We start from the raw sequence: 26,991 nt of genomic DNA on the forward strand, positions 1-26,991 counted from the left end.
GTACTAAACATCGATTTTTGGTATGAAATATAAGTGATCACAGATTGAGCTTATTTTCCTTAAAAACGCAGTATTTACAGAGATATTAATGATTTAAGATATTTGAGTTTTTTATATTAAAAATCGATTTTTGGTATGAAATATGAGTAATCACAGATTGAGCTTATTTTCCTTAAAATCGCAGTATTTACAGAGATATTAACGATTTAAGATATTTGAATTTTTTATGCTAAAAATCGATTTTTGCTATGAAATATGAGTGATCACAGATTGAGCTTATTTTCCTTAAAATCGCAGTATCTACAAAGATATTAACGATTTAAGATATTTGAATTTTTTATGCTAAAAATCGATTTTTGGAATGAAATATGATCACGGATTGAGATTATTTTCTTTAAAATCGCAGTATTTACAGAGATTAAACGATTTAAGATATTCGATTTTTTTATGCGAAAAATCGATTTTTGGAATGAAATATGAGTGATCACTGATTGAGATATTTGAATTTTAAAAATTTTCCTTAAAATCGCAGTATTTACAGAGATATTAACGATTTAAGATATTTGAATTTTTTGTACTAAACATCGATTTTTGCTATGAAATATGAGTGATCACAGATTGAGCTTATTTTCCTTAAAATCGCAGTATTTACAGAGATATTAACAATTTAAAATATTTGAGTTTTTGGTATGAAATATGAGTGATCACCAGGGAAACCGGAAATATGCTCTAAAAAAACGTTTTAGGCGCTTTAAATATGCAGTAAAAACTTTAAAATATGCTCTTAAAATTTAAAAAAATATGCTCTTAAAAAAACAAACTTTTACATAATTTTTAACCAAAAAAAATTTACTTAAATTTTCAAATAAAAATCGCTGTCTATTGGATCTGAAAACATTTTTAAACATAGAAAATGTTCTTTCGACATCAACTGATGTTACAGTAGCAAATTTAAAAGACAATATTTCTTTAACACTTAGAACGGTTAAGTTTGAATTAGACCTAAAATTTGATATTTAGATGGAGCTATTATTAAAATAGTGCTTATTTTATATTAAAACAAGTAAGAGAGCTATATTCGGCTGTGCCGAATCTTATATACCCTTCACCTAATTATACTTCAAAATAAAAAATTTAAATATTTTTAGGTGAAAACAATTTTTTTTTTTCAGTTTTTTTAATTTTTTGGATAAAAAAATTTTTCGAATTGTTATTTTAAATTTTAAAAAAAAAATTCTGTTTTTTAAATTTTTCTTTTGGTGAAAAGCCATCTATTTTTCAATTTTGAATTTTAAACAAAGGAAGTAAAAACCTGTAACACAACAGCGAAAAATAAGTAAGACAAAATTTGTTTTTGATAAACTCAAAATATGCTATTAAACAGTAAAATATGCTCTAAAAACGCAAAATATGACATAAATATGCTTTTAAAACAAATATATGCAAAAATATGTATTTAAGGGTAAAATATGCAAAAATATGCACTAACAAATCGATGCCAAAATTCTTAAATAGTTCTGAAACGTGTAAATATCTTATCCATGTGCTCATTAGACTCACCAGAAAAAACATGCATTTGCATATTTTGGTTTCCCTGGTGATCACAGATTGAGCTTATTTTCCTTAAAATCGCAGTATTTATTTTCCTTAAAGATATTAACGATTTAAGATATTTGAGTTTTTTGTACTAAACATCGATTTTTGAAATATGAGTGATTACAGATTGAGATTATTTTCCTTAAAATCGCAGTATTTACAGAGATATTAACGATTTAAGATATTTGAATTGTTTATGCTAAACATCGATTTTTGGTATGAAATATGAGTGATCACAGATTGAGCTTATTTTCCTTAAAATCGCAGTATTTACCGAGATATTAACGATTTAAGATATTTGAATTTTTATGTTAAAAATCGGTTTTTGGTAAAATATGAGTGATTACAGATTGATTTGGATTGGATTTATCACTAATAGTTACTTTTTGTATAACAGCAAGAACCAATGATTAAACTTTTATCAAAATTAACTTGATAATTTCGAATAATATTCCCGTTTTAACATATTTTTTGGTATTTTTTTTTGACACAATTGAAATGATAAAAATTTCGATTAAATAAATTCTAGTATTGTAGTGGGAAGTCATAATAAAATATGTCAATTAATAGAAAACCATTATTGTTACCCCTTAATTGATCAAATTTCCAAAATGTACAAATGTTGTTTAATAAGTAAAGAATACGATTTAAAATACACATTTTTTAAGTAGATAAATTCTATATTAGTTTAGAAGATATAAGGTTAACAAATTTATCCGTTTTTACCTCCTAAACCTTCGAATATTTTCGCGTTTGGACTGTGGTATGTAGAATCAGTCACTCAGATATTTATTAAGCTTAAAGTCATATAAAAATAATTTGTAAATTAAATAAAACAAAAAGCGTTTTGTATTTTACAACAAAAAAGTCTTTATTACTAAAAAAAAATTCAAAATGTTTCAATTTTCTTAAGGATGATTAAGTTGGACAAGTTATAATGATATTCATAATGAAAGAAATGAAAAAAAGAGAATGTAAATGAATAGAATGAAAATTACTCATGCATACTAAAAAAATATTTTGTCTGTTTCTATCACTAACAATTCCATACAAATTCAAACACACGCAGTCAGACAGACACACACCCTCCCACCCGCATATACAATTCACACAAAAAAAAACACATTCATACCATGAACAAGATGAGCAGCATCAGGATAGTAGCAATGGACCAACCAATACACTACTACTACTACACACATCTACATACTCATTTACACAATCAGTCTTCTATGACACACATAATGTTAATGCCACTTTTGCCAAGATTAACACCCTCCAAGCAACTCTCTTGATGGGAACGCATATAAATCAGGAATTGTATGATAACATAGAAAAGATTATTGCGGTCATAGGCACAATTGTGTATTTCTCCATCACTAATAAAATTGAATTTGGGCTTCAAAGGATTAGTACACAATATGGCACAATGAGCCTTATTTTGTACCAAGGCCACTGTGTCCTTTGCCGAACGTTTCTCTTCGCCAACAATAACGTAACGACTGTAAAAGGGACGACCACCGCCTTGAGGTAAGGGCATTAGTTGAGTATCCAAATAAACACAAAACAAATGGAAAAGTATCTGGAGAATATAAAGAAAATACAGGGATACAAATAAAAAAAAATAAAATTATTTCCCAAAAAAATAAAAAAAATAGTTATTTATTAGTTATACATACAGCCGAGTCTGTGGGCAAATGTTCCTCCCATTTAAGGCTATGATATTCCGAACCAGAATTCCAGCGATAATCTGCTATGCAAGAGCCTTTAGCCAAATCTAGTAACAAATATTGTAAAATATGCAAATATTTATTTATGTACGCAGAAATGGATTATTATTATTATTGATGTATGTATGTTTCTTTGAACAGCAACAGCAGCCAATCACTTACCCTTGATGCGATGCACCAAATATTCCTGATTGCTTGACATTTCCAAAAATGGCACTATCATGGGCAGCATGGGCATATAGAGCGTAACAAATTGTTGACTTTCCACCGTTTTCTTTAGTCTTTCCAAGCCAATACCGCCAATTTGCATGTCGTGAAAACCGCGTTGTTTGAATGATTCATCAATATTTCCAATTTCTTTTGTTAAACGTTGCAATACGGTAAAGGAAATCCACTACATATTTGTTATAAATGTTACCCAGGACAACAACAAAAACCCAAGAACAAGGATGAGATGGAAAATTGCCAAAAAAAAAACAAAAAAAAAACACAAAAATAGTAGTTGCATATTGTACAATTGTATATGAATTTATTTTAATGATGTTGTTAAATCATACCGTCCTTAAATTGCCCACATATTGTGCGAGTCTTTCCGATGAAATGCGTTTTATAACTTCAGAGTTACTATCAATTATATTTAAACCTCCCTCTTCCTTCGATGTTTGTTTATTCTGTGTGGCCGGCGCTAAAGTAAAGCAAGAAATTATTATGTAGGGAATTTATTTGCGTATAATTTGTGTAACAACATCAACAAATGAGGGGATAAAATAAATGCATTGTTAATGTTGTGTTTTAAGATGAAGGTAGTAAAAGTCGTGGGTGATTGTGAAATACTTGATATAAAATGTTAAAAAAAGGTGAGATATCCAAATAAAATTGTAAGAGAGTAAAGTAAAATATTTAAAGAATTGCTTTAATTTATTAACGTTTTAAACAGGGTTTACAATTGCTACTATATTAGCCGTCAATTGCAGTAAATATACATTTTTATCAATCTGCATACTAAAAATATAGTTACTATTATAATTTTGTATAACTCTGCTAATATAAATTGCTGTTACTATTCATATATTACTATACAAATTGCAAAGTTAGTTTGCAATTTCTAGTAGCAGATACAACCAGTTGTCAACTCGTTATTGTAGCACAACAACCAAAATATATGTTCGTGCTATAGCAGCATACACACTTTTTTGCCGAACTAATATTGCGCGTCAGCATTCGTTTTTGTTTTGTTGTGCTATCAATTTTCTCTGGCAGCAATTTACATTTCTTTGGTTGCTTTGCTATGGTTGCATTGATATTTCTTGTTTTTTGGCTATTTGGATGCTGCTAGTTATTTTATTGTCAAGTATGTAATACGAAATAACGATTATTCATTAGTGTAAATATTTTTGAATCTAACTGAGATATTGACTTGCATTTTTTTTGTAAGACCAAAAATTAAAATATCTAAACAAGAAAAAAAAATGTTCGGAATAAATGTGGATCAAATTGTTCCTAATATGTATTTGCAATCCTATTAAAATTTTGATAAAAATTTTAGTTTTAGAAACTCAATAAATATGTAATCTGTAATAAAATCTTTATTTATTAGCAAAACTCAATGAAATTTTCAACGTTTTTTAAATTTGTCATTCCAAATTACAAAGTGTAAAAAAACTTTTCAAAAGGTTAAAAGGAATCCCACAATTCCTAAAAATTTAAGCGAAAATCCCGAAAATGGTATTTTTTACAATTTTAACCATATGGTCTACATTTCCTTCGGGGCTGGGAAAATACTTTGGGGATAAATAGGGAACAAATCAAGGTTTCTAAAGCTGCTTTCCGTTTTTTGATCCCAACTTTGGGATTTTAGAACATGTGGCCCAAAGTTGAAATTTTTATCAAAAAATAGGTCAAATTCCGAAGGACGAAAGGGCAACATGTTCAAAAAATAGGACATGTTTTTTATATCAAAATGTTCTCTGTAAAGCTACCTTACAGAAAAACATAAAATTGTTATATGTTCTTAAAGAAAGTTTTTTTTTAATAAAAAAGATTTAAGTCACCTTTTCATCCAAAAAACAGCAAAAATCTACTATTTTTTGAATTCTTAAATTGAAAATCGTTTATTTTTGGATCTATAATCGATATTACTCTGAAATATTTTGTATATTACTGATAATTTAGTTGTCTAACTAACAAAAAAAAATCGAGCCCGTTCGGTACAAAAGTACGACCTATATTTTTAAAAAAGCGGACCAAGGTATGGCAAAATTTTAAAATTTCAATTTTGAAATGCCTATAACTCGAAAAGTATAAGAGATAAATAGCACACACAAGCATATTTTTTCAAGACATAGGCGAGCGCTTTCTAAACATATAAAACTCTTTGAAATCGAATGGGAAACAAAAAAATGGCACGTGTTTAAAAATTTTGCATGACGAAGGTACCCTATTCTGAGCCCCCATAGCGCCGCCCCTGAGGCATTTGTAGGTCCCATTTCAATAATTTAAACTCGAATACTCCTTGGCTATGCCCGCGTCAAATTTTATCCTGATCAGATCAGCCGTTTAGAAATGCCAGATATATTTCAAAAAAATTTTGATTCTGCCCAACTGTACATTGGGTGTGTTTACTGATATGTTGTTATGCACTTATCAAGAACAGCAACTGATAGCATCAATTGCAGAAATGTCAATTGTGCTATAGCACAACTACAGAAGTGTGTATTTTTGCTAGAAAAGTTTGCCAGCACAACAAAATAAAACGAATGGAGTGCAATATTAGCACGACAGAAAAACTGTGTGTGGTACTAAAGCACGAACATATATTTTGGTGGATATGCAATGGATTGTGTTTGCTACTAAAAATTGCAGACTAGCATTGCAATTTTAATAGTAATACGAACGAACAGTATGAATATTTATATTAGCTGATTGTGATGAAATGAGATAATTTCATATTTATTGCATAGTCAAATGTAAGAAATATGTTGCTAGAGCTGAATATCGAAACCCTGGTTTTAAATATAATGAAAAACTTATAAGTGTATAAGACCAGGGACGTAATAGTTATAAAAGAAATTACGAAATGGGCTTAATTAACCAACAACATTGATGAATTAAAATAATGGTTATAATCAACCATTATCTTAAGATATATTTATTTTTCATAATGCGGAAAAATTTCCAGGGAATATTTATTTAGAAATTTCTTTATTTACAGTATTATTGGGTGTATGACTTAAAAAATGCGATATTTAGTTATTGAAAATTATAGTGTAAACAACAAAGTTTTTTTTTTGTTTGGAAAATGACGAATTTTGTGCCAACAAAGCGTCATATGGTGGAAATTTAGCTTTACTAATTTAATTTGAAGAAAGTGCCGCTGAAGTACACCGGGTAAAAACGGGTAATTTCGGTAAACTTATATAGTCTTAACTAATACTGTATTTACAAACGCACCCCATCTTATTATGAGGTCTCATTTTTATGATACTAAAATGTATTTTATAAAAATTTGTAGCATCTCAATTTGGACAAAAAAAAATACTAAAAGGGAGAAACAATTAGATTATTAAGCCAATTTTGTAATCGAAATTATTAAGCTAATTTTGATAAAATGTTAAACAATACAGTACAAAAATTAAAAAACTAGTTGTTATTTAGAACTCGAGTGCGAAGATGTAGATTTGGCTAAACAGTTTGCTCCTTCTTTTAAATATACAGTGACGGACATTACAATAGAATCACTACCAATATTTCATTTAAAACCAGGAGCAATCATAAGGATTGGTGTGGGCCAGAAAATATAAAAAAGTGGCAAAATGTGTTGTGGACGGACGAAACGACCATTAATTTAATTGATAGTGATGATAAGACATGGGTTAGACGTCCAAAAAATGGCAAAAACCTAAAACGTTTAAACATGGTTGGGGAAATATTATTATATGGGGATGCTTTTCTTGGTATTGCGTTGGTCCAATTTATTGGATTAAAGAAAATATGGATAAGCACTTGTATGTAAATATTTTGGAGAATGTTATAAAGCCACATGTAGAATGGAATATGCCCTTAAAATGGCTCTTCCAGCAAGATAATGACCCAAAGCACACGTCAGGTCTTGCCAAAAAACAAAATTCATGTTATGGAATGGCCGTCTCAATAACCAGACTTAAATCCTATGGAAAATAGTAAAAGACAAACTCGGACCTGAAAAATTGAAAAAACAAGGAAGAACTTTGGCAGAAAATTCAGGAAAAATGGTATGCAATTTCGCGATCTACATGCGAAAGTTTGTTAAATTCAATCCCCAAAAGATTTGATGCTGTTATTAGAAATAATTGATATGCAACAAAATATTAAGAAAACAACGAATTATTATGATGATTTTTTATTTTTAATCATTTTAAGACTGATTGATTCTATTTGAATGTCGCATATTTTATTTAGTCTTTTAGATTTGACATCGTTTTTAACATACATAAGAATGTGTTATTTTTTTATTTTATTTTTTTTCTATTTATTGTTTACGTTATGAGCATTAATTACCCCTATCGTGAAAAAATGTGAAATTTGTGTTCCCATGAAATATCCATTTCCCTCGAAGGGAAAATTGCTATCGTGATATTCCCCTAAACTTTTCATTCACAATAGTTGATTTTGTTCGTAACAGCTGTTTAATGTTTACAAAATTCTATTTAAAAATTTCACAACATGGGGAATTTTTTCCCGTGAACAAAGTTTATGAACGAAAAATGGGAAAAGGGAAAATAATTCATGTGAAATATTTTCCCTTTAAATTTTGAAATCAAATTTTGTAGTTTTACCGCTTTAATCGAATTCATATGTAGTGATTCTATTGTATTGTCCGTCACTGTATGTTATTCTTGGGAAAATTAATACAGAGGTGAATGGTTTGAGACTACATATCTGTATCACAAAACAATTAGCCAAAATGGAGTATTTTGATATTTCAAACTGGACGGCTGTTCAAGAAGGAAAAGTGAAATTTTTCTTCCTAATGATACTTTAATATTTTAATTTATTTAACTTATCGACAAATTAGCTGATAGATAAGCTTCTAAGAGCTAGTTTCTGGGATAGAGATAATCTACATTCTTCGCTTAAACCTAAATTAAACTAAAAATTGTGTTTCTCACTTATTGTTTATATGCTATATAATCTAGGTTTAACTGAGCATCATTGGTGAGTTAAACCTAAGTATAAAATGCCAAAGCACAAACAGATGGAAAATAAAATAAACAATTCAGCACAGCAGCTCTTTGTTTTCATTTGCTTTATTAACATCAATACAATTTTTAATATAAATTTTATATACTTTTATGTCGCTTTTTCTTTTAGAAAGTTAAAATTTACAAAAAAAGTTATGTAACGCGGTTGCTTTTTCTTATAAAATTTATAGTATTGCCATATTTATATGAAAAAATTTGAATAATAAACATGTGATTTGACTGAAAAGTATGGCAATGCTAACAAAATTAATCCACTAGTGAGAAACACAATCATTGGTTAAATTTCGGCAAAATATGTTTCAGGATTAATATAACAGCGTGTTAAGCTGAGTTTAACTGACAAGTAAGAAACTAGCTCTAAGAGCTAGTTTCTTACTTGTCAGTTAAACGTTGCTTAACATGCTGTTATATTAAACCTGAAACATATTTTGCCGGGATTTAACCAATGATTGTGTTTCTAACCAATGAATTAATTTAGTTAGCATTACCATACTTTTCAGTCAAATCACATGTTTGTACCTCAAAATTTTTCATATAAATATAGCAATACTTTAAATTTTATAAGAAAAACCAATTGCGTACATAACTTTTTTTTGTAAATTTAAGCATTGTAAAAGGAAAAGTAATAAAGCAAATCAAAATAAAGAGCTGCTGTGCTGAATTGATTTTATTTTTCATCTGTTTGTGCTTAGGTTTAACTCACCAATGATGCTCAGTTAAACCGAGATTATATAGTAAATAAACAATAAGTGAGAAAAACAAATTTTAGTTTAATCTAGGTTTAAACGAAGAATGTAGATTATCTTTATCCGAGAAGTGAAGTGAGCTTAAAGTATTCGAATTATTCGATTTTTCTCTTTTTCGAATAAAACGAATAATTCGAATAAGAGATTTATTTTAACTTGTTCGAATAATTCGATCATATATTTAAAATTAATCGAATTATTCAAATAATTTAAATTCAAGTACAATATAAACATATTAAGAATTTTTGTATGTCGTTCATTAATTGGGATTTTAAAATGAGTAACTAATTCTTTAGTAAATGAATTATTCACTTTATCTAAATTATTTATAACAAATTGTATTTTTCCCTCAAGTTCTATCAGGGTTCCGAATCTTTGCTTAATCAAGTTGTCTTATGGAATTACACAAATCTGTCCAAAGTTTGATATCATTGTCAGTGAACGTGGCTAATTTGAAGTCAGACAGTGCATGATTGACGTATTTAGAAATACGCAAAAAGTTTATTACCATGTTAGACAAAGATGTTCAACGATCTTCAAAATCATGTATAAGACGAACTCCATGCTTCTCTTGCAGCAAAACGTTAGTTTGCAGTATTTGTGTTTATCATTAGATTTATTAAATATTTTGCAACACTTACGTACGCGGTTAATAACATCATTTATATACATATATTTTAAGATAATGGCCTTCATCTATTTCAATGTAATCATTATAAATGTCATTATCAATATCACTTTCGACAACCGTTTCAAAATCACATTCTCCATCACATTCAACTCCACTTTAATCTAAGTTAAAATTTTGATTATTAATTGCGATTCTTCTAATATTTCGCCAGCTAAATAACAAATATTATATTCCGTACCTTTAATTTTCATTGGTTCAAGTACTAAGTTAAAAATTTTGAAAGATTTGTTTTTAAAATTGTAACTTCTTGCACTAATAAACAATTGTAAGCAATTTCATAAATTTAAATATATATGAACATTTATTCGTTTTATTCGATTATTCTAGATAAAATTGTTCGAATAATTATTCGTAAGAAATTATTCGATTAATCGAACGATCCTTAGTCGAATGAATACCTTAATGGATACATAACATCGTTTAATATGGTTCTGTATCCTATACCTGTCATGGTATCTTTTATAATATGAATTGGGCCCATACCTTGCCCTGAAAAATATCCCCATACCATAATATTGCCACCGCCAAACTTTACAGTCTTATTTGTGTACTTTGGATCTAATCTTTTTCCCTTTGGTCGTCTTACAAATGTTCTCTTATCACTGCCTCTTAAATTGTATTTGGATTCGTCGGAAAAGGGGACAGTATTCCATTTCTGTATCGACCAGTTTAAATGATCCCTGGCAAATTGTAGACGAGCAGAACGGTTCTTTTTAGAAATGGTTTTTTCACAGGACGATAGCAACCAAGACCAGCCACATTTGCCCTGCGATTAACTGTTCGAGTACTTATTTCTAATTTTAGGCTATTAACAACCTCTCGAGGAGTTATTTTTGGAAATTTCTTGAACTCTCTCGCTATTAAATTATCTTGTCTAGGAGTAGTCTTACGAGATCTTCCACCTAAATGTTGAGTTTTTACAGAAATTTTCTCAGGAAATTTCTTTATAATTTTTACAACTGCTGATTTATTTATTGAATATTTGTCACAGATACTTTTTTGTTTTAAACCAGCTTTAAAATCGTTAATTATTTTATTTATTAAGTCTTCACAAATCTTAACTTTAGCCATTTTCGTTAACTTTGAAAAAAAGCAATTATGCGAAAAACTTAGAAAAAGAAATTGTGAAAAATTACCAGAATTTAAAAATAAAATAAAATTACTGTAACAGGATGCTTTTTACATCGTTCTTTTAAATATTATTTTCGTTTTGCACTTCTTTCTTGCAGAAAATTAAAAGTTTCCATTGTTTTGTCAGTAGCGAAATAGTGAATATTTTTAATTTTGTTCCCTTTTTTCAGAATATAATTAATTATGTTGTTTGTTTTTCAGTTAATTTATATAAATAAAACTGTACAAGTAAAATAATAAAAAAAAAATTTTTTTATTTTAAAAAAATATTTTAAATTTTGGGCTACATATGGAATATTTGGAAAAGTTTCCATTGTTTTTTCAACCACTGTATTTTATGTGAAATATTGATTCGCGATAGGGATGTATATATTTGTCAGTTTTTTTTTATTAAGAAATTTTAGCTTAATCGACAAACCTCTGTCACAAAAAACAATATTCAAAGTGCACTTAAGCTAAAATTGTTTCTGTTATAAATTCATAGCTGTACACTGTGTGACCGTCAAATTTTTATATTTATTAAAAACAAAGGCTATATGAAAAATGTGTTGCTTGACCTTTTTGTCGGGAATGACTAAAAATATTAAAAAAAATTGTTGGTAAGACTTTTGCTTAAATCTCATTATGGTAATATTTTCTCGATTTTAAATTGCAAGCATTGGACCCAAGTGAGCTGGTTGATACTAGCTGCCTTTATAACCTATACTCCACTCATGGTGAAGGGTACAAAAAAAAACAAGTAAGAAAGTATGATCGGTCAAGCCCGACCATATAATACCCTACACTAAGGAAAAGAGTAAAAACATTTGTCTTTTAAAATTTTTTTGAGTGATTTTCGGAAGTGGGGACTATGACCAATTATGGACCGATCACCATGAAATTAGATCGTGTGATTTATGTCTCTATGAAAGTTTACTATGTTGAATTTTGTGAGTATTAAAGTGATTTTCGGAAGCGGGTCTATATGGGAGCTATGACTAATTATGGACCGATCGTAACAAAATTTGGTGACATGAATTTTGTATATATAAAACTTATTTGGAGCGCAATTTGTGGAGATACATTTATAAATTAAACATTTATGACCGATAAAGTCCAATTTCGAGGGGACATTTGTATGGGGGCTAGGTGAAATAATGGATCGATTTCAGCCATTTTCAATAGGCTTGGTCATTGGGCCGAAAAAATAATATGTACTAAATTTGATCGAAATATCTTCAAAATTGCGACCTGTACTCTGCTCACAAGGTTTACATGGACAGTCAGCCAACCAGACGGACGGACGGACATCGTTTAATCGACTCAGAAAGTGATTCTAAGTCGATCGGTATACTTTAAGGTGGTTAGACTATTTTTGGGCGTTACAAATATTTGCACAAACGCATAATACCCTCCCCACTATGGTGGTGTAGGGTATAATAAAATCGCAGCAAAGATTAGCGACGATTGTCTCTAAATTGTTTGGACAGTTTTTTCTTTAATCTACATTTTAAAATAGTTATTTTGAATAGGTCATAGAATATTATGTGAGTAATGTAATAATATTATGTTAAAAGTGATTATATTTGATGTGAACGTTATGTTTTTCAGTTGCTTTATAAATTATATATTTGCAAAGTAACTTACCTGGTGATGGTGACAATTGATATAAGGATGTTTTCAAAAGATTTGCTGCTGTATTACAATAGTTCCAAAATGAGTTAATTGAACTGCCCGTAGGGAAAGTTTGATTAATATCTGTTATTTCAGTCATGCTGTATTCTTTGCGAGAAACGTCCCTAAAATAAACAAATATGATTAATAATGTGAAATATTTTATTAGAAATATTGGGCATAAATTGAACTCTTTAACGAAGAAATTTACATGTTTTAGAAGTAGCAGAACTTCGGCTATTTTCAAACAAAAAATTTAAATTAAAAATTTTCAAACAACATTCAAAAGAAAACCTGAATGCAAGCAATATTTAAAACTTTCAAATACATATCTGCAGCAAAATATGCAAATGTGATATGAATGTGATAAAAGATATGAATTAATTGTATTAAATTACATACATTCAGAATAAAATCTGTAGCATGTCGATTTTACTATCGTTTTTATTGGAAACGATATCATATTTTTAGGGAAGAACGATATCATTTAGTCCAAATAAATATTATGGATTATGATACGAGAACGCTGATATCATTTCGATATCGTTATATCGTTTGGTTTATATACCTACACATTTGGTTAAATTAGACTATTTCCCGCTTTTTATGAAAAATTTTTTATGTGAAGCATACATGAGTTAAAAATCTGATACACATAACAGAATAACATTACGAATTAGATAATTTAAATAGTTTAAAAGTAATTTTGTTATTATCGGACGAACAATTTACTTCTCTTTATTCAGAAAAAAATCCTGTTTATTATGGTTACCGCTTACTTACTTTAGATAACGTTGCAAACTAATATGATCTGTGATTTGTTCATCTCTGCCATATTTCTGGTAGGGAGAAACAAACGGTGAACTGGTGTCTTCCATGGCACTGGCATTAAATGTTGAATTATTCATCATGGATGAATTCCAAGATGCATTTTGTAATTGATGCTGCTGCTGAGGACTTAGACTTTGGCGGGGTGGTGTAGTGCGTGTATAACTCCAATTAGGGGAATTGGCGCCACGAGCTAAAATAAAATTTTACTTATATTAAAATCTCTAAATTAAAAATCAAAAGACATTTACATTCATTGAAAGAAGAGTGCCAACTGAGTATGGTGTTATTAACATATTGATCCTGACGTGTATCACTAAATTGTTCCTTCTTTTTGGGAGTGGTGGTAATAAAAGTATTATCTAAAACAAGCAATAAAATTAATTACAAAATTATTATATTGGCCTTTAAAATTATAATTACCATTATCATCAAATTTCATGAGATTTTTCTGTTGCATTGTTCCCTGCACTGGTTGCGAATAAAATATGTACAAGAAATACTTTAGAAAACAGGCCAACATACTAAGACCCACTAGAGCCGCTGTCACATATTCAACATAATACCAGTTGGACTCTGCATAGGGACACTTGTTGCTTATATCGAACATTAAAATGGCCAATATAACAACATTGAAGGAGCCCCATCTAAGGTAATATTTAGCTTTTGAGGCTCTTAGTTTTAAGTCCAAACTTTGCTCGACCAAAACATTTGGCGTGCTGTAGAGAAAAGTAAATTTGTTATATCTAATGGTAAATAATTAATTTGTATAACTTACCAAAATGAATTCATACATTTCATTTTGTATTTTTTTATATATTTGCTATCTTATTTTATTTAATCCTTAATTTTATTTAATATTTAGCTAACTGTTAAAATTTGTAAAAATAAAGTTGTTTGGCCGGCGCCTTTTTTTGCATTAAAAATTTCCAGCTGTTTGAGTAGAGGTTATGTAGAGAGTGCTGCCAAGTTTGGTACTTTAACAATGATGCCATATTTTTAAGTATTGAAAAATAATAGGTCGTGATTACAGAGTTACAAAAAATAACAACTCTGTGGAAGCTAAATTTGGCAACACTTTTTTAGTGATGACAAAACGAAGAAAAAATTTAAAAATTGTTGAAAAATTTCCCAATTATGGCCAATAGGCTGGTTGTTGAAAATATAATAAATTTAAAATTTAAATTCTTTTTTTTAAAGTTCGCATAAAAATAAATAAATACCACGAACCCGGTTTTTCTAAGAAAAGCAAGCAACCAGGGCAGCGCAGCGTGCAGAGCAGCAGGGGTGGAAGGGAGGAGAGTGAAAGAATAAGGAGAAGAAGAGAGAAAAAAAGGATAGGGGGATGGGGGACGACGACAAACAAAAAGAGCGGCGGCAGCGTCGTCCGGACGGGCTTTTTTTTGAATAAAAATCGTGGTCAATAAAAATCGTGGTCAATAAAATTCGTTGTGAATAATAAATCGTGGTGAGTTTTTAAAAATTCACCACAAGTACCGTTATGTAAAATTTTTCAAGGTCATTATTGCGAATTTGTCATCCTAAAAGTAGGCAAGTGCTTTTTTTTACAGTTTTTTACGGTGGTTGTTGGTCGGTGTCCTTCCTCCAGTTCTCACCACATTATTTTTTATCATATACACAAACACCAAAAAACAGCCAACGTTTTTTCACAATTCCGGCAGTGCAACAAAATACATCTGATCATAATAAATAAATAAGTAAGTAGTATGGGGGTCTGCGAAAATCGTTGGAGTGAGAGAATCCGGTGAATTTACGACACAGAATGTCATCTTACTCTTATACTCTGGAAAATTAAGTAAGTAGTGAGTGAGCCCAGTGCCAGCGGTGTTGATTGATTGATTTCTTATTTTTTTTTTGGAAACAGTTCTTCGACAGGATCATTGATGCCAGATTCCGTACAAGATTTTCTGCTCAAGAAATTGGATCTCTTGAGTTATAAATAAAACTGTCGCCTATGTGGATGACGTTGCAGTTTCAATCTCTGGGGATCCACTTGGGCACGATATCACAACTGTTGGAAAATTCACTCAGTAGCCGGAGTACTGACAGTGGACTGAGTGTGAGATCCTTCCTACTATACCAGGATTGGTTCGTAGAGTCCCAGAATCATTCGAATAGCAACCAATAGAAGGAAAAAGGTTAAATAAACCTCCCAGTATATAGAAGGTTTAACCTTCCGGTTCCTATTAACATGTGAAATTTTGTTCCCATTAAATAAATATCCATTTCCCTCGAAGGGAAAATTGCTATCGTGATTCCCATTAACTTTTCATTTACAATAGTTGATTTTTTTTTCGTAAAAGCTGCTTATTGTTTTCAAAATTTCATTTAAAAATTTCACAACATGGGGAATTTTTTCACGTCAACAAAGTTGATGAACAAGAAATGGAAAATATTGATTCGCTATAGGGGTGAATATAGTTCAGATCCGAAACCTATCTCGCCAGTTTACCTGCTAACTCATTTCTATGTGTATTACAGTGGCCTGGTACCCAATCTATATAAATTGTCACCTCTCTGTGACGTGTCTCCTTATCAAGCCCGTTACTGCCAAAGTACCGTTGAAGAAATAATAAAAATTGGTCTTAACGTTTTTCAATTGGTAGCTATCCGATTGATCCTTATCAATTGACTTCCCAGATCGCTAGGAAATCTGAATGGATGCAGTGTCTGGGAGTCTGTATGGCACTTTGATGTCCGGCCACAGTGGCAGGCAGATTCCCTCTGTTTCTATATGTATGCCCTGGTTATAATTATTAATTATACCCTTCACCTTCGTGAGAAGGGTATATATTCCGTTTGTAATTTCCACAATATAATTTTCCGACCCTATAAAGTATATATATTCTGGATCCTTATAGATAGCGGAGTCAATTAAGCCATGTCCGTCTGTCTGTCTGTTGAAATCAATTTTCTGAAGACCCCAGATAACTTTGGTATCCAAATCTTTAATAATTCTGTCAGACATGCTTTCGAGAAGTTTCCTATTTAAAATTAGCAAAATCGGTCCACAAAAATGGCTGAGATATGAGGAAAAACCAGGACAACCTCGATTGTCTGTCTGTTGAAATAAATTTTCTGATGACAGCAGATATTTTCGCGATCCAAATCTTCAATTATTCTGTCAGACATGCTTTCGAGTCCACAAATGGCTGAGATATGAGGAAAAAACCAGGACAACCTCGATTTTTGACAAATTTTTAACCTATGTATGTATATCTGGATTACTAAGTCATTAATATAGACAACATGGATATCTAATGATAGATATTTCAAAGACCTTTGCATCGACGTATATAAGACCATAGTAAGTTGGACCTACAATGGGTCACCAAAAAAAAAATTAAACAAAAAAATTTAAAAAAAAACAATTCAAAATTTTTTTTTTCCAAAAAATTAAAAAACTGCAAAAAAAATAAATTTTGTTCACCTAAAAATATTTAAAATTTTTATTTTGAAGTATAATTTGGTGAGGGGAATATAAGATTAGGCACAGCCGAATATACACTCTTACTTGTTATACCCCTCACCGTCGTGAGAAGGGTATATATAAGTTTGTCATTCCGTTTGTAATTTCTACATTTTTCATTTCCGACCCTATAAAGTATATATATTCTGGATCCTTATAGATAGCGGAGTCGATTAAGCCATGTCCGTCTGTCTGCCCGTCTGTATGTTGAAATCAATTTTCTGAAGACCCCAGATATCTTCTGGATCCAAATCTTCAATAATTCTGTCAGACATGCTTTCGAGAATTTTGCTATTTAAAATCAGCAAAATCGGTCCACAAATGGCTGAGATATGAGGAAAAAATCAAGACAACCTCGATTAATGACCTATTTTTGACCTATATCTGGATTACTAAGGCATTAATATAGACAATATGGATATCTAATGATAGATATTTCAAAGACATTTGGAATGACGTATATAAGACCATAGTAAGTTGGACCTACAATGGGTTAAAATCGGAAAAAAAAATTTTAACCCGATTTTTTTTTAAAAAAAAAAAATTGAAAAAACAAAAAAAAAATTTTAAAATTTAAATTAAAAAAAAAAAATTTAAAATAACAATCGAAAAAAAATGTTTTTTCAAAAAATTAAAAAAACTGGAAAAAAATTTAATTTTGTTTACCTTAAAATATTTAAAATTTTGAAGTATAATTTGGTGAAGGATATATAAGATTCGGCACAGCCGAATATAGCTCTCTTACTTGTTTTTTTTATTGTCTTTGAAAATTTACAGTTTTATTTTGGTACTGTGTTCAAGAATTGTCCAAAAATGTTTTTAAGTGAAAAATTTATTTTTTAAATTTTATATTGCGATACTATTCGGCCTGGTAAATGCATCTTTGTTACAAAAAGTTATAAAATTATTATTCATGTTGCGTGCATTGATATATAGTCAATAAACATGAGTATGGGGAACGAAAATTTGCACTTTACGACCAAAATTCCAGTAAATCCGTTAACATTTTTTTGTTTTAATTTCAAAATATATTACATTATATTAAATAGTCAAAATTATTACTTTTATCCAAATAGTCTTATGGTCGTGAAAGGGTTAAAATGTGAACAGCTTAGTTCAAAAAGTTCATATTTTAGAGTACCCAATGGAAGTAAAAAAGTGTTCATATATTGGGGTGTTCATATTATCGCGAGTGCACTGTATTTATCATAGTTAGCTTTTTCCTTCAGTTCAGCATTAAAATCGTATATGTATTACTGAACATTTGCCGTTAAATTTTGCATGTAAAATTTATTTTACTAGCTTAAATAAAAACTAAACAGATCAGAAAAATTATAACAATGTTTTTAAATACCATATACTTTCATGAAACCTATTCCAATTAGTTGTGTTTTAACACTATTAATGTAAAAAATCTAAAGAATGTAATTAATTCAATTTATTGAAAATTTTTTATTCCATTTCATTATTTATTGTTTGCATTTTTATAATTGATTTTTATTTTTTTTTGTTATTTATAATTAAAAATTGTTGCTTAAACGTTTCCAGGTCTTGCGAACTCAGCCTCCATCCATTCATGGCACATAAATAGAATGTTGTCTAAATTTTAATACATACTAGATTTTATTTAGATTTATAATTGTTATTGTTTTATTTAAATTCTAATAGATTTATTCAAATTGCATATATATTTCCATTTTTGTTTTTACAATAAATTTTTCAATCATCAGAAGTTTCCCCTATAATACAATGTTTTTTTTAAATTAAATTACTTTTATTTTGTAAAATTATAAGCATACTAGATATATTTGTTAATGATTAAATATAATACTGTTTTTTTTTTTAAATTTTCAAATATTTTACAATGATTTTTAGGAAATGTTTAACTAAATAAATACAAGTAGAAGAAAATAATTAAAGGCTTTCATGCAATTTTGTTTATTTTGAAATATTTATTAAAATATATTATTTAGGTTTTAAATAAATTTAAGATTTTTGATTATTTTATGTAATATATTTTTTATTTAAAGCAATATTTTAACTTAAACTTAATATATATATATTTATTTGTTTATATAGTAGTATGTATATTTTTTGGAAATATTTTATATTAGTTTTTATACATATTATTAAGTTAATATGTGGTTTTTCTACTAAAAATTTAAAAAGTTTAAGATTATGTTCAAAATACCAGCAGCCACTAATAAATAGTTAGTTATAGTTATCTTGTTTCTCTACATTACATTATTACATGGTCTCTTCAGTTGTCTACAGAATTTAGTTGGTTTCGGGTAATTGGGCAGCACGCTTGCCCCAGCTACCGCGCATACTATGCCAGTCCTGGTTGGCACTTCGCTTACCCCACATACCCTTCAAATTGTTCCAATTGGGCTCACGTTTACCCCATGATCCGGAGGCTGAAGCAGAAGGTACAAAATCTATATATTAATAAGTTTTATTATGTATTTACTTCAAATTTCTAAAAAAAAACATAAAAACCCACCTCTGTTCATGTAGGGAGAAGCATTACGTCTCTTACCCCAGGCTACATTCATTTTCTTCCATCCTCGCTTTTCGTTCAAAATATTCTCATCATCCATATCGGCATTTTCATAGTTAATGGCTGGATTTGCAAAATATGCCAGTACTGGTACCATGTCTTCATTTTCCATCATATCGTTATTGAAGTTTGTTGATTCTCTCTTACCCCATGCATGCATCAATTGATTCCATTGTTTTGCCTCTCTCTTGCCCCATTGATGCACATCTTCATCATTATCCATCATGAATTCGTTTTCATTATCGCTGACTGTGGGAATTTCGGGGGTAACAGCATTGGCACTAACAGATTCCCAATTTGAGCTCATTAGTGTCATGGCCAGCAGGATTTGTAGGGAGAACAAATAGGGCCAGGGTTGATTTAGGGCAATTGTCATGTGCATTGTGTCTGTTGGTTTGTTTATTTAATGGGAACTGAAATTAGAAAAAAGTGAAGATTTTTAATGTTAGATTGCAGAGGTTGAAAATATTAAAAAATAAAGAAATATTTTTGGCGTTTTTGTGTGTAAGTTTTATCTGGCCGAAAGAGGCTATGTTGGAATCATTATACTAACTAAAATGTATAAATAATTTTGTAAATCAAAATGCAATTCATTCTCCATAAAGGGTTTTTTTTTCAACAGGGACCAGCGTTGCCACTCATAAAATATTTTTCCTACCAAATTTCTAATTAAAAACTACCAAAGCCTACCAAAACCTACCAAATTTAAAATATTCGAGAAATTCTATATGAATTCGTTTCAAAATTAATAGTTAACTTAAAATTATATTAATGCTGCTATAAAATTATCCAGAGGAAGAATGATATTGAAGCAGAGTTTAACACATATTATTAGAAAATAAAAGTTTTGAGAGCCCTTTGGCATTTTTTGAACTCAACACTACACATTTACCTAACTAAACTAAATATTTTAGAAAATGCTATCTTCATATTTTGCAAATATGTAGTTTTATTATTTTGGCTTAACATAAGTAGTTTTTTCGTTACTTCGTATTCAGAAATATCGTAGCCTACCAAAATACGACAAATATCGGAACAAACCAACCAAACTACCAAAAGTCAATTTGTTAACTTCAAACCAATTTTGGTCCAATTGGACCAAAGCGGCAACGCTGACAGGGACGCTAAAATAGACCGATAGGGACAGCAAACGACGCCATATTTTTTGCCGCTCTTTTGACATTTCTCTTCAGTAAGGTTTGCCATTTCATGATGGAAAGATATACGAGCCAAAAACAAATCGAAATTATTAAAATTTACTACCGAAATTCGGAGTAAGTTGCCTCAACGTTAAGAGCGGATTATCATCGAAAAATCATCTTCAGCAATGAGGCTCATTTCTGGCTGAATGGCTTCGTCAATAAGCAAAATATGCGTTATTGGTCAGACAGCAATCCACACGTACTCCATGAGTCATCATTGCATCCCGAAAAAATTACGGTTTGGTGCGGTTTATGGGTCGGCGGCGTCATTGGGCCGTACTTCTTCCGTGATGATTAAGACCGGCACGTTACTGTGAATCGCTTCCGTTCAATGATAACAGAATATTTTTGGACCCAATTGGATGATATGGACTTGGAGGACATGTGGTTCTAACAGGACGGTGCCACAAGCCACACAGCGAATGTCACAATCAATTCATTGGAAACCAAGTTTGGAGAACGTGTTATCTTACGAAATGATCCAGTCGATTGGCCGCCTTGGTCGTGCGATTTGACGCCGTTAGACTATTTCCTGTGGGGCTACGTCAGTCAATTCTATGGTCTATACCGCCAACAAGCCATCGACGATTGATGAACTTCATACGAATATCGAACGTGAAATTGCAGCAGTATCGGCCGATTTATGCTTGAAAACCGTAGAAAATTGGGTTCAGCGTCTGGACTTCTGCAAGCTTGTCCGTGGTGGCCATGCAAAAGAAATCGAGTTCCATACATAATGGCATCGAACGTACTTTCACAGGAATAAAGAATTTCATTGATATCCAAAACCATTTTTGTTTTATTTTAAAAAAAACTTTTGTAGCGCTCTTATTGAAAAACCCTTTATTTTCAAAAATTCTCCAGCATTCTTCACACAAAATTATTACGTTTTACAAAATATCCTAAGATTCAATCTATGTACTACCCAGCAGTTAAGCAAGTAGTCAATGTATCCCTTATAATAGACAGTATAATTGTCACTAATTTCTGACAACTTGGCTGGCTCCAATTTATATATTTTGAGTCATTTGATACATATGTGACCTTTGTAGTGCAGATAGAAATCAAGTGGTTACTATACACCCTATGTTATCCAGCGTGAAGACATTGTCACCTAAGTGTCTCTAAGTAGTCTAGAGTGTAGTCACTTTAAATGTTTATTTTGTACTGCACTTTAGAAAGTAGTTATTTTACCCACGAGAAGTAATCTATTGGCGAATTGTCGGAGGAAGGTTTGTTTACAAACAATCGATTATTGGACTGTCTATGAGATGTCTTTTTAACTGACTATTTGAAGTCAATTGGTTTGAGCTAACTGACTACATGCAATACAATCCGTTGACTTCTTTGGAACAGCTATCAGACAGTCTCAGGAGTTAAGTGGTTAGTTTACTAACCACCGTAGCGGTTTGCATTAAAAATAATCATGATAAAAAATTTTGTTTCCTATAAATTTTTTGGAAATCTAATATTTTTGACTAAATTTTCTGATCAAACAACCGAATTATCAAAGTAAGTAAGTAACACTGAATTCGATGAACAATAAACACTCTCTGCTTTTTTTATTGCATGCGTGAAAGTCTCTTACAAAAACTAATTTCTACAATATTTTCAAATTAATATATTTATCTAACCAGAGCACCCTGACGGCAAAGTTTTTCAAAAAAATCATAAACGATGACTTCAGAAAATATAATTGTTTAGTAAAATCGCAATAGATGCCAGTAAGCTAAGTTTTAAAGACTATAGAAAATGTGGTTAGTAAACTAACCACCCAACCGCAAAGAGTTAAATAACTAGTCACATAGCTAGTTATGAAACTAGTTGTCACCCTAAATGATAGATAAAATCAATAGTTTGAGACAGTATCCTATAGGATACTGCTGAGTATAAACTCAAAAGCACTTACATACGTGTTATTGTCAATCACACATTGTGATACATTCACAAAATTATTTACCATTGACTGCTTTAATTTAACCTCTAAATCTAGCTGTGATCATTATTAACAGTCAAAACATTGTATACCATTAATTAATAGCATTTTGCCAGCAAATATGACACCCACGCCATCATTGTAGTGGTGTTGGCATTTGGCTAAATGTTTAAGATAAATCTATATTTGGAAAAGTTTAAATAACAATCAAAGAAAATAATGTATGTACTGCGTTTCAAAGGGATTTGTGTAGGAAGGTAATGTCTTCCTTGCACATAAATAAACATATTATTACTTAATATTACGCACATGAATTCCTAGGGTGGTACTTATGTTTTAGTTCCTTAATTGCTCAACATAAACACAAAGCCATTTTGACCACAACTCTCTGACGACTTATGACTTTGAAATACATATTGACTTAATTAATGCCTAAAATTATGCTACAAATGTGGCATTAAATGCAATACATTTTTACTCTAACAAGAGTGTATGAGTTAGTGGAAGCCCACACAAACCAACACCACCACCACCACCACATGAGTGTTAAGTGTAGTCAATTAAAAGTTTTTTTTTTTGTTTTAAATTCATTCTCAAGGGACAAATTTAAAATAATACCACAAAGCTCAACTGCCATTATGACACTGCTCTTAGTTAACGTTAACCCCAACAACAATTAAAAGAACAACAACACCTCAAACAAACAAACAACAAGTGAGTGAGCAACTGCCGGAAAAAAAGTAAATAAGTAATTTATACATTTAAACCTACAATCCTCTTTAATTGATTAAATGTCTCTACTAAGAAGTAGTAAAAATTACGTAAAACATAAATACAGAAACACTTGAACACTTTAATACAAACATTTGTTTAGAATTACAGAGAATTTGTGAAACATGCAGATATACAGTGGGACAGACCGATGGAAAATTTAATGGTAACACATATTTTTAAATATAGAGGTGGAGTTATCATTCCAAAACTGACAGAAAATTTCTATTTTCGGATTTTTCAATTTCAATGAAATTTACAACAGATATTATATGTATATGCTATGGTGGTTTAAAAAATCCATGCATTTTTGAATGAAACACAGCATAGTCTCCTTTGAGCTCTATTCACTTTGTCCAACGTTTCTCCAATTTTTGTATCCCTTCCAAAAAATAAAATTTGTAGATGTCATAAAAATAAATATTTTTTGTGAGATGATTTCATCGTTGGAGTCAAATCTCTATCCGCCGAGACATTTTATCAGGTTTCGAAACAAGAAATAGTCACTCGTAGTTAAATCCGGAGAATAAGGCGGAAGAGGTAGCATTTCGTAGCCTAATTCATGGATTTTTGCCATAGAAATTGCACATGTGTGTACACTTTTATGCACCCGATTGTGAGCAATGGATGTCGAGTGTGCGGAAAGCTTTCTCAAACCCAAGTGATCATTTAAAATTTAAACCACTGAGCCATGTGTGATGCCTACGGCTTCCACAATCTCTGGTCCTTTCAAACTCCAATAGGTCTTTGGAGTTTGAAAGAATTGTTTTTTCGGGTGTTGAGACCTCAACTGGGCGTCCAGAACGTTCGGAATGTTCCGTGTACGGCCACAACGAAATTCAGTAAACCATTTTTTACCATTGAAGTGGATGGTTCAGAGTTCCCATAGTATTTATTGCCTTTTTTCCGCAAAAAATAATGCTAAATAAGCAGACGAATTTCACTTTTTTCCAATTTCTCCCCAAATCACGAGGTAGTCTGCTATCAATGGCTATTAAACACAAACTAAATAACGCAGCTTGTTCAAATTTTAACAGGAGTCAATTGACAGATGTCTGTTGAAAGGAGCTGTGTGGCTCTTTCAGTTAAAAGCTAGGAAATTCAAAAAGTCGCGAACTTATTGACTCATACAATGTGTTCATTAAGTCATTGGCTTTTTGATCGTAGCTCATTTCCGGTCTAGAAATGCCATATTGAATTAAAAAAAAAAAAATTGGCGAGGGCTATTAAAAGTTAATTTATTATAAATCCTGGATTTCGAAAGTTGTCCTTATGTGGTAGCTAGGACCAGTTATGAGCGGTTCTTTATACAACTCGGTACGCCGATTATTTTTTCTGGTTTTTTTGGTTCGAAAATTCCGAGTTTTGTGCCAACAAAGCGTCATAATCGGGAAGTTTTGCTTTATTTCTTTAATTTGAAGCTCTCCGATTGCTCACCAAAGCTTGTGGTGAATGTGTTTCATCGAGAGATGGTTTTGACACGAAAGACAAAGATTGTCCAGGTGAGCCAAAACAAGTTTGAAGACAACAATTGGAGGCGTTATACTCCATGAAGATTGTTTTAAAACTCAAAAAAAAAAATCATAGGTAGCTACTCAAACAGCTATTTCAAAAGGTTTCTGAGCAACATGATTCATCCAAAAACAGGGAAATGGGATACCATACTATTTGAAGCCAAGAGACCTTCAAAGACGATTTTGCATGTCTGAAATGATGCTAGAACTCTATAAAAGAAAATAATTTTTGCACCGAATCATTACTTGCTATGAAAAATGGATCCATTACAATAACCCGAAGCATAAGAGATCGTATGTGAAGCACGGCCAACCAGCCGAATCGTCACCAAAGCCAAATATTCAATGCGATAAGGTACACAGAGATAACAGATTCGTGATAGCAACCGAATTTGTTGCCAATCGAAACGATTCGGTTGCACACATCGAATTTTTCGGTTCTATCAACAGAAAGTCAGTTGATAAAGAAGAATTTCGGTTGAAGCAACTAAACTTTTGTTACCCCTTCCAAAATTGTGTAACCACAACGAATTCGGTTGCTATCACGAATCTGTTTTCTCTGTGTAATCATCTATATTTGGTGAGACCAAAAGGTTCATATCTATTATGAGCTGCTTAAATCTGTACAGACCATCTCAGGGAACCTGTACCGAACGCAACTGATTCGTTTGAAGCGAGCACTGGCAGACAAACGCCCAGAATATTCGGCCAGGCATGAAACTGTAATATTCCATCATGACAACACTCAGAAACATGTTGCAATATCTGTTAAAACTATTTAGAAAGAAGTGTTTGGGAAGTTTTACCACATCCGTTTTATAGTCCAGACCTTGCCCCATCCGACTACTATTTGTTTCGATGGATGCAGAACGCTCTCTCTGGGATACGCTACACTTTGAAATGCTCTTATGTTTTGCACAGCCAAACGGGCATGCATAGCTCAATCGACTTAGAATTTCCTAAAGATCAAGGAAATATATGTCTTGTTGAGTCTTATGGGAATATTACTCAATGGTACACAAGGAATGGAGAAATCCACAAAAAATGCTTAATTTCTTTTGGATTTAAAAATATATTTTTAACTTTTCAAACTTTTGTTAGCAAATACTTATTTATCATTCAAATTTTTATTTGCCTAACATTTCATCCCACTGTGTGGCAATCAGACAGACAATAGTAAGTGGGAAAACCACCACAAATTGTTGGTTATGTAGTAAATCTACAAGATTGTGTGTTGCTACATGTTTCGTGTAGTAATTCTGTATTCGTAACTAACTGATTTTCCTGTGTTTTGTTTTTGTTTGTAATAATAATTCTTGATTGGTTATGAATGATAACAGACCTTGTAAAGTACTTATTTATGATTGTGTGTATGAGTCTATGAATTTCCTACTGTGGTTAAATGGATACTCTCTTGTGTCGCCCCCTCTTAAATACTAGTTAAAAGGCATAATAATCATTAGAAGTTATGGCGGTCTACTAATGTTTAATCAAAGTATTTAACTTGACTTCAAACACAGACACACACATACACAATCATAATTACAGTTGGGCAAGAAAATGTAGCAGTGTGTTATACCTACAAATAATTACAGTGCAACTTCGACTATCCGGACACATATAGTTTTAGGCTCGTTCGGATTATCGAGTTTTCCGGACTATAGTATGTAGAAGCTTTCGAATTATTGGAGTAACCGGAGTGGCTCATGTCCGGACTATCGAAGTTGCACTGTAGTTTGTTATGTATTCTTAATAAAAAAAATGTAGAAGCATAGAATCATCTTTTAAACAATTACTATATTAAAATAAAGAAAATATGTAACAAATATTTAGCAATTTCCTATTAAATTTCTACTCAATAGATTAAACACTTTTAAATGGAATTTGTAAAGAACTAAATTTT

The 26,991-nt window shown here is 30.9% G+C and overlaps 2 protein-coding genes across 3 annotated transcripts in view; both read right to left on the reverse strand.

The window, feature by feature from the left end:
• Positions 1-2,441: 2,441 nt before the first annotated feature.
• On the reverse strand, positions 2,442-14,522 carry LOC135955024 (transmembrane protein 209). Its single transcript, XM_065505298.1, has 9 exons — positions 14,394-14,522; positions 14,039-14,334; positions 13,867-13,977; positions 13,571-13,808; positions 12,761-12,912; positions 3,884-4,011; positions 3,489-3,720; positions 3,276-3,373; positions 2,442-3,178 (listed from the first exon to the last, which is right to left on the reverse strand). Exons 1-9 carry the CDS (start codon positions 14,414-14,416, stop codon positions 2,819-2,821), a joined length of 1,638 nt encoding a protein of 545 aa, XP_065361370.1. The 5' UTR covers positions 14,417-14,522; the 3' UTR covers positions 2,442-2,818.
• A 4,476-nt stretch (positions 14,523-18,998) lies between these two features.
• The window catches only part of Mip (Myoinhibiting peptide precursor), a 30,633-nt gene continuing 22,640 nt past the window's right edge, over positions 18,999-26,991 (reverse strand). Inside the window, exons 2-3 of one of the 2 annotated variants that reach the window (XM_065504299.1) lie at positions 19,609-20,078; positions 18,999-19,522 (exon numbers count right to left, since the gene is read on the reverse strand). In XM_065504299.1, coding sequence (XP_065360371.1) covers positions 19,383-19,522; positions 19,609-20,047 — 579 coding nt within the window. In that variant the 5' untranslated portion in view covers positions 20,048-20,078 and the 3' untranslated portion in view covers positions 18,999-19,382. Of the gene's footprint in view, positions 19,544-19,608; positions 20,079-26,991 lie in introns of both variants that reach the window. The other variant, XM_065504298.1, reaches the window with a different exon arrangement.

This window comes from Calliphora vicina, chromosome 3 (assembly GCF_958450345.1).
Source record: "Calliphora vicina chromosome 3, idCalVici1.1, whole genome shotgun sequence".
Classification (NCBI taxonomy): Eukaryota; Metazoa; Arthropoda; class Insecta; order Diptera; family Calliphoridae; genus Calliphora; species Calliphora vicina.

Bases quoted from the DNA above. Each gene is read 5' to 3' on its own strand.
- LOC135955024 (XM_065505298.1), bottom strand. From the start codon at position 14,416: ATGAAATGTATGAATTCATTTTG. The intron at 12,913-13,570 runs GTAAGTAAGCGG...TGTTTATTTTAG, and splicing joins AGTTTGCAACGTTATCTAAA to GGACGTTTCTCGCAAAGAAT. The intron at 4,012-12,760 runs GTAAGTTACTTT...GCTTTACTTTAG, and splicing joins TCAATTGTCACCATCACCAG to CGCCGGCCACACAGAATAAA.